At 47.0% G+C, this 12,457-nt stretch overlaps 1 protein-coding gene and 1 long non-coding RNA gene across 3 annotated transcripts in view; one reads left to right on the forward strand and one right to left on the reverse strand.

Annotated features, from left to right (window-relative positions):
• Positions 1-609: 609 nt before the first annotated feature.
• Osr2 (odd-skipped related transciption factor 2) lies at positions 610-7,792 on the forward strand. 2 transcript variants are annotated; one of them, XM_021183665.2, is made up of 4 exons: positions 610-981; positions 4,666-5,432; positions 6,371-6,470; positions 7,223-7,792. In XM_021183665.2, the coding sequence occupies exons 2-4, from the start codon at positions 4,777-4,779 to the stop codon at positions 7,403-7,405; spliced, it is 939 nt and encodes a 312-aa protein (XP_021039324.1). In that variant the 5' UTR covers positions 610-981; positions 4,666-4,776; the 3' UTR covers positions 7,406-7,792. The 2 variants fall into 2 exon arrangements, with proteins under 2 accessions (XP_021039324.1, XP_021039325.1); XM_021183666.1 differs by having other exon boundaries at positions 7,305-7,792.
• A 3,873-nt stretch (positions 7,793-11,665) lies between these two features.
• The window catches only part of LOC110310027, a 21,081-nt gene continuing 20,289 nt past the window's right edge, over positions 11,666-12,457 (reverse strand). Inside the window, exon 3 of the long non-coding RNA XR_002379797.1 lies at positions 11,666-12,023. This is a non-coding gene — a long non-coding RNA (uncharacterized LOC110310027). The remainder of the gene's footprint in view (positions 12,024-12,457) is intronic.

Below are 12,457 nucleotides of genomic sequence, written 5' to 3' on the forward strand. Positions count from 1 at the left end.
AGATGTCTCTGCACTAATTATGAAATTAGTCAATTGTCACCTTCATAAACAAACTTCGTTTTGAAAACAGGGAGGAAACCAGACTACACACATAGCCACAATTGACCAAAAGTATGGGCAGAACCGTTTTACATCGGAGGAAGGGCGGTATATGCTGGAAAACAAAATCTAAAACTGATAGCTTTGGCCCTTTGAAGCAGATGATCATATTAAAAGTGTTAAGATGTGTAAATGACGCGACAGCTAACCAAGTAAAAGTACGAAATGCCCTTTGGACTTCTCTGCGGGCTTGGGAGAGCAAAGATCCAGTAGTTGGGCTTCTATCTATGTGAGGAAAGTGTCATCCAAAAAGAGGGGATGGGCGTTGTCTTTGTGTGAGGTTTGAATTGAGTCACCTTGGGCTCTGTGTCTGTGTTAACTGGGAAACCTCAAGCAAACCTGCGCCTTTAAGACTCAGTTGCTATCCAAACACAAGTAAACAGAGTGGACCATTAGCGGGCGCCGGGCTTGGAGGCGGAGCCTGGGCGCTGCAGCCTTGCTCCTCTGCAGGACGCCCGCGGAGAGGGGAGGCGGGGCCGCTACTAAAGCCTTGGACTCCCGGCCGGGGGCAGCCTGGGGCGGGACGCGGGCTGGGACGGAGCTCAGCGCGCTCGCTGCCGGAGGGTGATGGCCCTGCAGGGCTGCGGGCTCCGACTTTACCCGCAGTCCGCGGCCAGAAACTGGCCCAGGCACCGGGATCTGGGCGAGCTCTGAGCACTCATCCCAACACGCTCTCGCTCTTTACACATCCCGCTTCCACGGACTGCGGAAGACCAATTACCGCTGTCGCTTTCGCTCCCCCAGATCATGTCCTCGGTTCCCGGGACAACGAGTCGAAAAAGAAGTTCGCCCAGTTTGGACCTCATGACCTTTCCAAGCTGTGCATCCTGCTATCCGGACCTAGTCTGAACCGCGCTGCCCAAGCAGACATCGGTTCTGGCGGTGAGTGTCCTTTCCAGGGCCAGGCTGTAGCCTTCCAAAGGAAGGGAGGGATGTGGGTGCTCAAGGGGCGCCCAGGTTCTCAGTCTGGGGCGCTACAAGTTCAGAAAATGAAAGGCAGCCGTGCGGACCCTAGTCCCGGGCCTCGTGTTCTGGCCTCCTCCGGTCCCTGCACGAGACTCCCAGCTAATACACTCAGTTGTACTTTTGTGCGCTGTCCCTTAGTTTGGTTTTGGTAGATTTACGCATTCGGCAAGATTTATAAAGGCCGATCATCGTACTTTGTGGGCAGATCCCATCACCCCGTGATATTGCTCCCCTGCTCTAGAAAGCGGGATCCACGCTTCCTCCTACTGCAGCTCGGGCACTCAGCACGGAAGGGCCGGGACACACGGTGCAATCAAGCCAGCGACTCCGAAGGCGCATTTCACAGGGGAATAGTCCAGTCATGGGTGATTATGTTTTCCAATCGTGTGCTGGCCTCTTGCTTTTTCTCCTGCTCCGGTCTTCGCCCAGAGGCCAACAGGCAAGCTTCTCAGGAGCTGAGACGCTTGGGTTGTCGAGAAATAGCTCGGAATGGAGTCGCGGTTGTAGGAAGGAGGCAGGACAAGGTGTTTGTGGAGGCGGCAACGCTGGATCGGTCTCCCCACCTGTGAGCAGAGAACAAAAGAGTTCTGACTGCTTTCGAAGCGAAACTGGGTGCAGACAGCAACTTTCTCTGCTCCACAAATTCCAGTCTTGAACGGAACAAGAAAATGAAATGGAGAGGGAGGGAGCGGAGACAAACCCAGTTTATGCGGAGGGCGCCTTAATTTAATTAACTCTTCGGGAAGGCAGAGGCAGGGGGAAGGGGCAGGAACTTCGTGCCTCCCCCCCCCCCACTTGACCAAATTCTCCTCCTCTACCATGATTTTAGATCTCTTTCTACTATAGCTCTCTGGCTTTTACACAGTTCTGCTGTGTTTGAACTGAAAATCAGCGAACATAACCATTCATCCATTTGTCATTTTACTCAGAAGTCCATACACAGGGAGGGTCTAGCAGATGACGCCGAACGAGGGTATTATTATTATTATTATTATCATTATATAATTCAATGTAACATCACTATTACCAACGATTGGAGATTTTTTATCAAATAATCAGAAACCCTGTGCTCTCCAGTGTTTTTAAAGTTTTACCAAACTGAAATTAATATGTACTTTGCTGACAGCCAGCGAAATTAAATTTTACAAATCATCTAACATGCCTGAGAATTCCATTGAAAACCGATGAAAGAAATGTAGCTTTATCTCCATTGAACCGTTTATGACTTTTCATGGTTTAACTTTCCTCGCAAAATTAAAGGTAAGCAGTGGCCCGAAACATGCTAGTGAAGAGATGACAGCAGAGGCGCCCATAGTTAGTATGTACGCAGCCCCAACAAAACGAAAGTACCTTAGTTCCATGGGTTGACTTAAGCGATGGTTTGACTTACATTGCTAGAGACTAAACAGGGGCGTGGGAATCTGAACTCCCTGGTTATTTATGTTTGGTAGGTGTTTAAGGGCACTCTATTTGTAAAGAGATATCAGAGGGCACACTGGCTTGCTCTTCCTCAAACCAGATGACTCTTCCTTGAAAAGAAAGCAAACTTTCTATAAAGTGGCAATTTGGGACTAACAGAAATGATAAGTCTCCTTTCTGCAGTATAAATCACTGGGAAGAGAAGAGTGGCGCTCGGATCTCTGCAGACAGAATTAAGATTGTGACCTTTATGGCAGAGTTAACTTGGAGCATTTGGAGTCAGAAATCATCAATTTTTATAGTTGTTCTGTCGACCAACAGAGCCATCCTGCCACCTCTGTCTATGCTGAGAATCATGCATTGCCTCCTGCATTTATTTCTAAGAAATCTAGACTGAGAATAAATCCAGATAATCCTTTTGATTTCCTCTCCATGCAGGAGTGAGGCTGCCTTTCAACACTAGGTGTAAAATGGTTTGACTTTCTGGAAAATCCTTATTACCTATGGAGACGGAAATAAAGATGAAATTTATTGTTTTTAATTGAAGAGTAAACAGCAGTGCTGTTAGTAGAATCTTCCTACACACACACACACACTCACACACCATAGGAGAGGGGTTCAGTGCTGCAGCTGAACAACAGTGAATAGTGATTTGTGTGGTGGGAAAGTTATTACTAATGGGAGTTTACAGTTTCGGTTGAATGCTCTGACTGAGACCCTCCGACTGTTAGACACTTCTCATTAACTCCCAGCCTGAACGCCCAGACCACATACCACCAGGCAGAAGCAGTTCATTAATAAATCTCTTGTCTCCAAACTGTTCCAAACAGTAGAGGAAGGAGGGAGCCCACGGAAGCAGCTAGTTTCAACCTTCCTAGAGCGCTGTGTCATAGCGCAGCCCTCTCAGCCTGCTGGCAGATAGAGTCTCAAACAACCCTTCAAAAACGCTATGGGGCAGAAAATTCGGTGCAGAAAGGATTGGGTGGGCAGGGAGAGTAGGGCAGGCCCTAGCGCCCCCCTGCCTAGTCCAAAACCTCAGGTGTTCCGGTGTTAGCGACGCCTTTGGCCAGCTTTCTTCCTTGCCTGGCGAAGTTCTCAGCTCTAAACCCTGCACCTGGGAGGCCACCCTAGGCGGTGCTGCCAGAACACGTTTATAAAAGGGGGTTGGCTGTGGGAGACTGTGGGCTCACTGTGAACGCAGTTGAGGTGCTCCAGGGGACCTGGGTTGCCCCTGTGGACGTGGGCATCAGGCTGCAGGTAGCCTAGGCCTCCTGCAGCTCCTTTCCTTGGCCGCCTCCTGAATGCTCACTTCTTTCCGCTGCTCTTAAGGTTTCCTGGGGGTGCCAGATCAGGAAGCAGCCCCCTTTTTCTGAGATCCTAGCGCTCAGTTTGGGAAAACAGGGTTCCAGACTCAGGTTCCGAATCTTCACCCCGAGGAACCATGCTGGAATCTGAACCACCTGGAAGGGATTTTGGTAAGGGGGTGGAGGAGAGGCAACCCCTGAGAAGAAGGGGTGAGTCCAAGCTGAACCCAGTCCCGGAGGTGTCACTTTTCCTTCCTGTGGGCCGGTCACTTCTGTTAAATGAGAGTAAGGCAGAGGCGAGGGGAAAACAAACAAACAACAAAACAGCGAGGTCAGCGTGAGGAGAAGCTGAGCCCTGCAAGCCCGGGAGGACATAGTGCTCCGGGTAAGCGCGGGAAAGGCGACCTGAGTGGGGCGCAGCTTGGGAAGAAGCCACACCTGTGGATCGAACCAGGCCTTCGGGTCCCGGATCGGAACCACGACCTGCGGTGCCCCAGGGAGCTGGCAAGCTCCGAGAGACAGCAGTTGACTCTGTGGCCTGTGGGCCTTGACCTCTCAGTCCTCATGATTTCCCCACTTAAGAAGATGCGGGTGATAGTGGGACTGACTGGTGCAGCACCAGAGCCCTCTCTGCCCGCCTTTCTTTCCCCGGTCGGAGCCCCCGTCCTGGAACCCGACCTTCCTACCACCCGCTCGCCCGAGGGCCTCTTGCTGCCCAAGCTCTGGGAAACTCCGTGCAGACTGGCGGGGCTGATTTCGTGGTCTTGGAGGCTAAGGAAAAGGGAATTTAAGAGATGTCACAGGCGAGCTCGCCCAAGGACTGAAGAGGCTGGATAATTAATCGTGATGTCTCCCTCTCTTCCCCGGACATTTTTAGGGATTCCTCTGCGTGCTGTTGTTTTGGGGGCTTTTCCCCCTCACACCCTCCGGCCTCTGAGACCTGGAAGAAAGGGGCGGCTCCCTGCACCCCTCCGGAGCCTTCAGGAAGATGGGGAGCAAGGCCTTGCCAGCTCCCATCCCACTGCACCCGTCGCTGCAGCTCACCAATTACTCCTTCCTGCAGGCAGTGAACACCTTCCCGGCCGCAGTGGACCACCTTCAGGGCCTCTACGGTCTCAGTGCGGTGCAGACCATGCACATGAACCACTGGACGCTGGGGTACCCCAGTGTGCACGAGATCACCCGCTCCACCATCACGGAGATGGCGGCTGCGCAGGGCCTCGTGGACGCTCGCTTCCCCTTCCCCTCACTGCCCTTTGCCACCCACCTGTTCCACCCCAAGCAGGGGGCCATTGCCCACGTCCTTCCAGCCCTACACAAGGACCGGCCCCGTTTTGACTTTGCCAACTTGGCGGTGGCCGCCACGCAAGAAGATCCTCCTAAAATGGGAGACCTGAGCAAGCTGAGCCCGGGGCTGGGGAGCCCCATCTCGGGCCTCAGTAAACTGAACCCGGACAGAAAACCCTCCCGAGGGAGATTGCCCTCCAAAACAAAAAAGGAGTTTATCTGCAAGTTTTGCGGCAGACACTTTACCAAATCGTACAATTTGCTCATTCACGAGAGGACCCACACAGACGAGAGGCCGTACACCTGTGACATCTGCCACAAGGCATTTCGGAGGCAAGATCACCTACGGGATCACAGGTGAGGCTGGGGACTATGGCAAGGTGAATCTGCCCATGAAATATCCTATTAGATATTCCAAGTGTCACTAAAATCCCCTCTATTATAGAATGCTCATCCAAACCCCTCCCAAAGCTGACCTCAGTACCCCCCCCCAGTCTATTTACCTCCCTCCCCCAACCTCGCAGCCTGTTGAGGACCGCTGCATTCTTTGAAACAAGAAAGAGCTTTCCTCTGTCCTTGAGCAGGAAAAATCTTGCCTAGGAGTCAGTAACTGTTTCCTCTGAGTCGGCCTTGGTACTGAGTGAGAGGTGAAAAGGCTGCGGGATCGCAGCTGGAGGGGTGGCTGAAGGGTGCAGGTTTGGGCTGCTGTGGCGCCATTTCCGGACAATCTACGGGATTCTTCTACACCACCACCCCCCCTCCGCCCCAACACACCTCCTGAGTGCCCTGGAGCTCAGGTTTTCTTATTCTTTGTGGGGGTCTGGAGTCACTGTTTTTAAAACGTCTCTCACCTACCATCACACCCCAATAAGCAAAGGACATCGGGTTAAAATAATTGCCGTGGCGTGGAGGTTTCGCTTAAATCTACCTGTAACTTCTGAGGTGGGACTTCATCCTTGAGGCCAAGAAGTGATTCGCAAAAATCATCTCCCAACCCCCAGCCTTGCCTTCTGTCTTGATTTAGCCATTTTAAATCCCAGAGAAAACCCTGACGGCCTAGAGAGCTCACCAGCTCCAGAAACTTCCCAGAGAGGTTGGTCAAGGGAACATAAAGCCAGACTGCTCGTGAATGTTTCCAAGAGTCTGTTAGTTGAGGTTAACCATAAACAGAATTATACAGAAAATCTAAAACAACATAAGTAATAGAAATTCTGCTTTCTTTGCCCTCTCAAAATTTCGTTGGAGAAATTGTGGAAAGAATGATCATTTCAATGAAAACTTGTATTGATTTTCAGGTATATCCATTCCAAAGAAAAGCCCTTCAAATGTCAGGAGTGTGGGAAAGGATTCTGTCAGTCTAGGACCCTAGCCGTTCACAAAACTTTACATATGCAGGTAAGTTTATTTTCTTCTTTTAAAAGTGCATGTTTTATTTTTACCATTATGGCTTTACATGGAGTGTCCAAGGCAGGGATGTCTCTTTAATGGTTCTTTTTAGATTAGCTTTCTGGGGTGGGAGAAAGCAACACTTGTTTTTAAAATATAAAATTAACATTATGTAACATAAAGAATGTTTCTTAATGAACAGCCCAGCCGATTAACAATAAATCCTAATGTTAGTAATATATATATATATATATATATATATATATATATATATATATTCATTCCATCTGTTCTGCGTTTAAAGCTTCCGTGTTTGGGAGGCAATAAAGGTAATTTTGACAGTGGAATCATGATGAAATCCCATATGCTGTCTTTCCCAGGGGGCTCGTAATTTGTAGTTTTCAGGACATAGAGGAATAGTTTAATTTCCCAGCAAACAGGAGCTTCATTACCCGGGAGAATGCGGTTCCTTAAAAAGGACTACCGTAATCCGCCCCCCCCCCCTTTCCTGCCCTTGACGCCGCGATGAAATACGTGGCCCACCGAGGTGGTCTTATCAGTGCAATCGGGCCTCTGCGGGTGCTTGCTCCTGTGATTCACTATTGGCGGATTAGGAGCACAGATCTGTCCCTGCAGGTCCCCTCTTTTGTTGTCGCGCGCTTGTTATTTTAAGGCTTGATACGGGTAAGACAGAAACTGTTGAGGAGGGTGCCGTGGTGGTGTGAAGGATTAATCCTTTGCCTTGCTTCACATCTGAACAGGAATCTCCACACAAATGTCCCACATGTGGAAGAACCTTTAATCAGAGAAGTAACCTGAAAACTCACCTTCTCACCCATACAGACATCAAGCCCTACAGCTGCGAGCAGTGCGGCAAAGTGTTCAGGCGAAACTGCGATCTGCGGCGGCACAGCCTGACTCACACCCCGCGGCAGAACTTCTAGCGAAGCCCAGGATCTGCCCTGTGCGGCCCCGGCTCCCTCCCCCCCCCCACACCTCTCCTCGCCTCCCGCCCCAGGGGCCCATCCCTACCCTCAATGACCCCGGCTCTTCCCTGCCTGCAGCCGCACCTGCAGTTCCAGGGAGTTAACTGTTCATCTGAGGACTGAGAACTCTCTAGAAAGCCACACACTACCCCCTTCCAAACCAGCATGTGCTAGATCCTTGTAGATATTCACGGCTCATTTTAGAGCTCTGTACATAATGTTGTGGGTCTTCGTCCTGTCGTTCTGTCTGTTTTTGTATCTTGTTGGATGCACCTAGACATGGAAAACAAAAAGCAAATTTATCTTTAAAGACTGTATTTTCAAAATAAAACCTTTCTCGATTCAGTGCTTCTTGAGATTCATCTTGCTAGCCAATCCCCGTGGGTTCTGGAGGAGTGGACAACCCCTGCAGATTCAATAGAGAGGATGTTCTTTATCTCTAGGTTTTAAAAGCAGGGCTTCCAGTTCTCTTAATAAAATTTGACACCCCCCCTTTTTTTTTGTACAGGGGCGTTTGGAATAGGATCGTGCCCTTTTCTTTTTTTTTCAAATATATAAAATTGAACAGCCTTAGGGTCTATCCCTCTTGTTAATTCTAGTCTCGTGTGTTTGTTAAGTTTACTCCAGGTAAGTATACTATAGTAACCATTGTTGATAACACACTGTTACACCCTTGAAAGGCCCCGTGGCAAGAAACACAACTAGAGGAGAGAAGGGAGCTTGCTGTTCTGGAAGAAGTCCTTGACCTGTTGTTGAAGTTTATGGTGGGCAACTTTTCCTACTATTAGACTTTGAACACTGTGATTCTCACTATAAACACAGACTTTATCCTGCCTTCGGGGAATGAGTGTAAACTTCTCCTGCAGAACAGGAAGATGGTGAGGATGGGGGAAGAGGAGGAAGAGAAGCTACTTAGTTGTGTTTGCACACAATATTTCTCTCTAAGGGTGGAAATCAATTCTGTCAGAAGTTTAGGATTTCTCCACGAAGCAAAGGGAGTGAGGTCACTGGCTGAGCCTTACCCTTGAGAAAAGGTCAAGTGTAGTCTGCTCCACGAACGAACGGAGCCTGCAGTAGACACATGGTAGCCCTGGGAGCTTGTCAGTGTTTCCCAAGTAGGTCTGGAGCACAGAATACTAGGACAGTGACAATCCTGAAGTCAGTAGGATTTGGTGGGAGGCTCTGCCTCAGAGGTAAACAACAGTATGTTGCCAACTGGCAGGGAAATGACCCAATTTAGAGAACATCTGCGGAACCTGTGGCCCAGTGGCCCAGTAGGCGCTCATACATATTTTAATACTGAGTAACAGACCAAATTAAGCATTCTCAGATTTCTTTGAAAAAGTATATTATTTGTGCAAGGATGGCTTCTTTAACCTTCAGGGGGTAGCAAGCAATACGTCCTTTCTTTGTTTGATACCTTAAGATCCTCCAGAATAATAGATGGGGATTTGAAGTTAAGATTTGAAATTTCTCACTAGTGCCTGTTTGATATCATTTCCTGGGAGGTTTCAACACATTTCAGATTCATCCCTTAAGGGAGCTAGATGAAAGTCATGCTTGAAAGTCATGCTTGTGTCTCACAGGGGTTCAGTTCTCTACAGCAAAATGTTTCCTCGCCTGTCTACCTGTCTGACACAACACAAATGCACAAATGCATCCCCAGCAAGCCTTCACTAGAAAGGTCAGGAATGAAGTTCTCTCTCTCTCTCTCTCTCTCTCTCTCTCTCTCTCTCTCTCTCTCTCTCTCTCTCGTGTGTGTGTGTGTGTGTGTGTGTGTGTGTGTGTGTGTGTACGTGTGTGCGTGAATGTAAGTGCTGTTTGCTTTCTTCTGTTTGTACAGAATTAACTCTGTGACCTTTCCTACCCCTGCTCTCAAGATTCTGCCTGCCTTGACTTGGAAGATATGAGTACTTTAGGGCAGGGTTAACATCAACTGTCCCTAGAGGAAACCCCCCTAATCTTTGCTGCTTTTTCCATGCAGTCAGACTCTCAGCCCCACCCACCCTTACATACTACAAGTGCCATAGCTCCACTGTACAGACATCAGCTGGAGTAGAAAAGAATGACCCTTGCTGGAATCAAGTTGTAAGCATGTTCTGAGGTGCCCACCACAGAGATGTAGATTGATATAGGTTACTGTTGGTTTCCAATTATTCTAGTTAATAAAATAAGACTCATAAGTGAATCTGGAGGCCCAGAAGAGAAAGCCAAGAAGGCAGTTCCTCTTCCCATCCACACACCATTTCAAAAGTCAAGGTCAGTTCACATACAATGTATTTCCTTATTCCTTAATTTAACAAATGTTTGTTGTGTGCTCTTCAGTTGCCAAATCTTATGGCAGTTGCCACTGCTTTTTGGTTTCATTTTTGCTATTGTTTTATTTACAAGGTCTTCCCTGCAGCTCAAGCTGGCCAAGAACTTACTTTGTAGTCCAGACTGGCTTTGATCCTTCTATCTCTCCCTCCCAAGTGTTAGGAAAACAGGCACAAGCCACCACACTGCACTTTGCACTGGGTTTCATTATCTGTTTTTGTCTTGATGAATCTAGGGGCACATTTTAGGAATCCTGACTACCTAACTAATTTAAAAATCTATGTGATAGAGCTTAATTTAATAGCTCTTAAATCCACTGACCATCTAGGCTCAGGCAGGACTGTGCTCTGTCATTTGACTTGAAACATTCTTCATCATTCCAGGTGAAATTCTGAATACTTAATTCCTCTCCAAACTCTGAGGTTGTTTTTTTCCCTCCTCTATGCACAAGTATGCAGGAAATGCATCTTGTGTGAGCCACTCTCATAAGACACTGTAAGCACAAGGCACATCTTGTGTCTTAGGAAATGGATTTTTTTTTTTTGAGTTCAGGGAAGAGTCATTATTTATGTTTTAGATTAGTCTGTGTTTCCTTACACCCTCGATCATAGTTAACTTATGAATCAATTGCCTTGGCTAAAGATTCAGAGGAGGAAAAATCACCAGTCACAACCACAGTGTAGAACAAAGTCAATGAGCTGCAGTTACAAATGATGATTGAGCTGCCACTGTAGCGTCTTCTCATCTGTGAGAGGTGAAAAAAAAAAAAAAAACGTTTCTGAACACTAATTACATTGTAACCAGTTGCCTGTGCGGACTTCTGAGTGAGTTTTGGGTGCTCTGGCTGGCACTTAGTTATAAATGTAGGTGGTTGGTAGCATAAGCGCTTTACTACTGAGGTAATTAGTGTTATTATTTTGCTATATATCATTGTATACGAGAAAAACTTCACAAAACCTAACTCTGAGACAACTATATATTTTAAAGGTCAGCAAATTCAGAGTCTAAAATTATAAATGGGTCCAACTACCTCACTGATAAAATAAACAACACAACACTGGGGATTTCTCAAGTTCATTTTTTAGATTTTAGTATGAACATTTAAGCTTCTTCTTAAATATTTACTCGGACACCTCTGTCTCAACTCTGGATGGACAGCCAGCTCCAGGGAGGTTCTTGGGAAACAGAACACTGTCAACATGGTGACAACACATCTGGAATTAACACTGTGTAGAAACCGCAGAACATCGTAAGATGAGATGAGTAGGGATATGAGCTGCTCTTCTTATCACCATATAATTTCAATATTATTGTAATAAGGAAAGAGAACAGAATACGAAACCATGTATACATTGCAAACACTTGTGTGTTGTTCAGGATCACTTGCATTTACATTTTCCAGTGTTGAGACTGTATTTCTCAATTTTTCCCTTCTAACATGTCACTTGACATTGATAGCTACTACTGATGACAGCAATGAGCAATAAAGGGGGGTGGAGATGCAGAATGAGTCAGCTCTGATGACCTGAGATAATTCAAGTTCATTCTTGTTTCTTTTCTTCTTTTTATTACTTATTGCCTGCACCCCTACACAAATTACCTTATTATCTAAGCTATGTGACTTTTCTTTCTTGAAATGACCCCAAGTGAAAATAGATAGTTAAAAAAAACAAAACAAAACATTGCAAGTAACCTTAAAAGCCCACACACAGACACACAGACACACACAGACACACACAGACACACACACACAGACACACACACACAGACACACACACTCACATACACACACACACACACTCACACACACTCACACACACACACAGACACACACACACTCACACACACACACTCACACACACACTCACACACACACACAAATAGGTAAATTATACCATATCTGTTATGATGATTTTTAGTGAAAGAAACAGAAAAATTTAACTAATAGGGGCTTCAACAGTAGAAGACTCTTCTATTTCATCAGCTGTTTTAAGATGGGGTCTCATGTTTTGTAATTTACTGAAGTGGCAAGATCATCTTGGTCCCAGCTGTACCCGTATTTCTGTTCTTCCATTTTTTCTAGGTAAATTGGGGCTCCCTTCATGGCCACAAGATGGCTGCAGCAGCTCCAAGCACCAATCCATTGTGTCCTCACCAAATTCCAGAGGCAGAAAAAGAGTGATCTCTTGCTTATGTTGCTTTTTTAAAACTGAAAGTGTCTCACACAATCCACCTGCAGACCTACCTTGTCTCTTCTTGACTGAAAAAAAATAAGCCATTTACCCTCAGTCAGTCACTAATAAAGAGAACAAAATTATAGCAGCACTGACTACCTAGAAACCATGTTAGTTAGTCTTCCTTGAAGTCCAGGACTATAAGAAGAAGAAAGAGGAGGAGAAGGGGGAGGAGGGGGATGGAGGAGGAGGAGGAAGAGGAGGAGGAGGAAGCAGGTCATTGTGAATAGGAGGCAGATGTTGGAAATAAACTGCTTGCCTTACAAGTTTGAGCTCAAGCCACAGCATGCATTTTTAAAAGCCCCATGTGATAGAACCCACTTAAAATTCCAGTGCTGGAGAGGCAGAGAGAGACAGGTCTCAAAATACAAGGTAGACAATCCTAAGGAACAATTTCTGACATTGGCTTCTTACCTCTTACCTGTACATGCATGATCTCTCTCTCTCTCTCTCTCTCTCT

This window comes from Mus caroli, chromosome 15, assembly GCF_900094665.2.
Source record: "Mus caroli chromosome 15, CAROLI_EIJ_v1.1, whole genome shotgun sequence".
NCBI classification, from domain to species: Eukaryota; Metazoa; Chordata; class Mammalia; order Rodentia; family Muridae; genus Mus; species Mus caroli.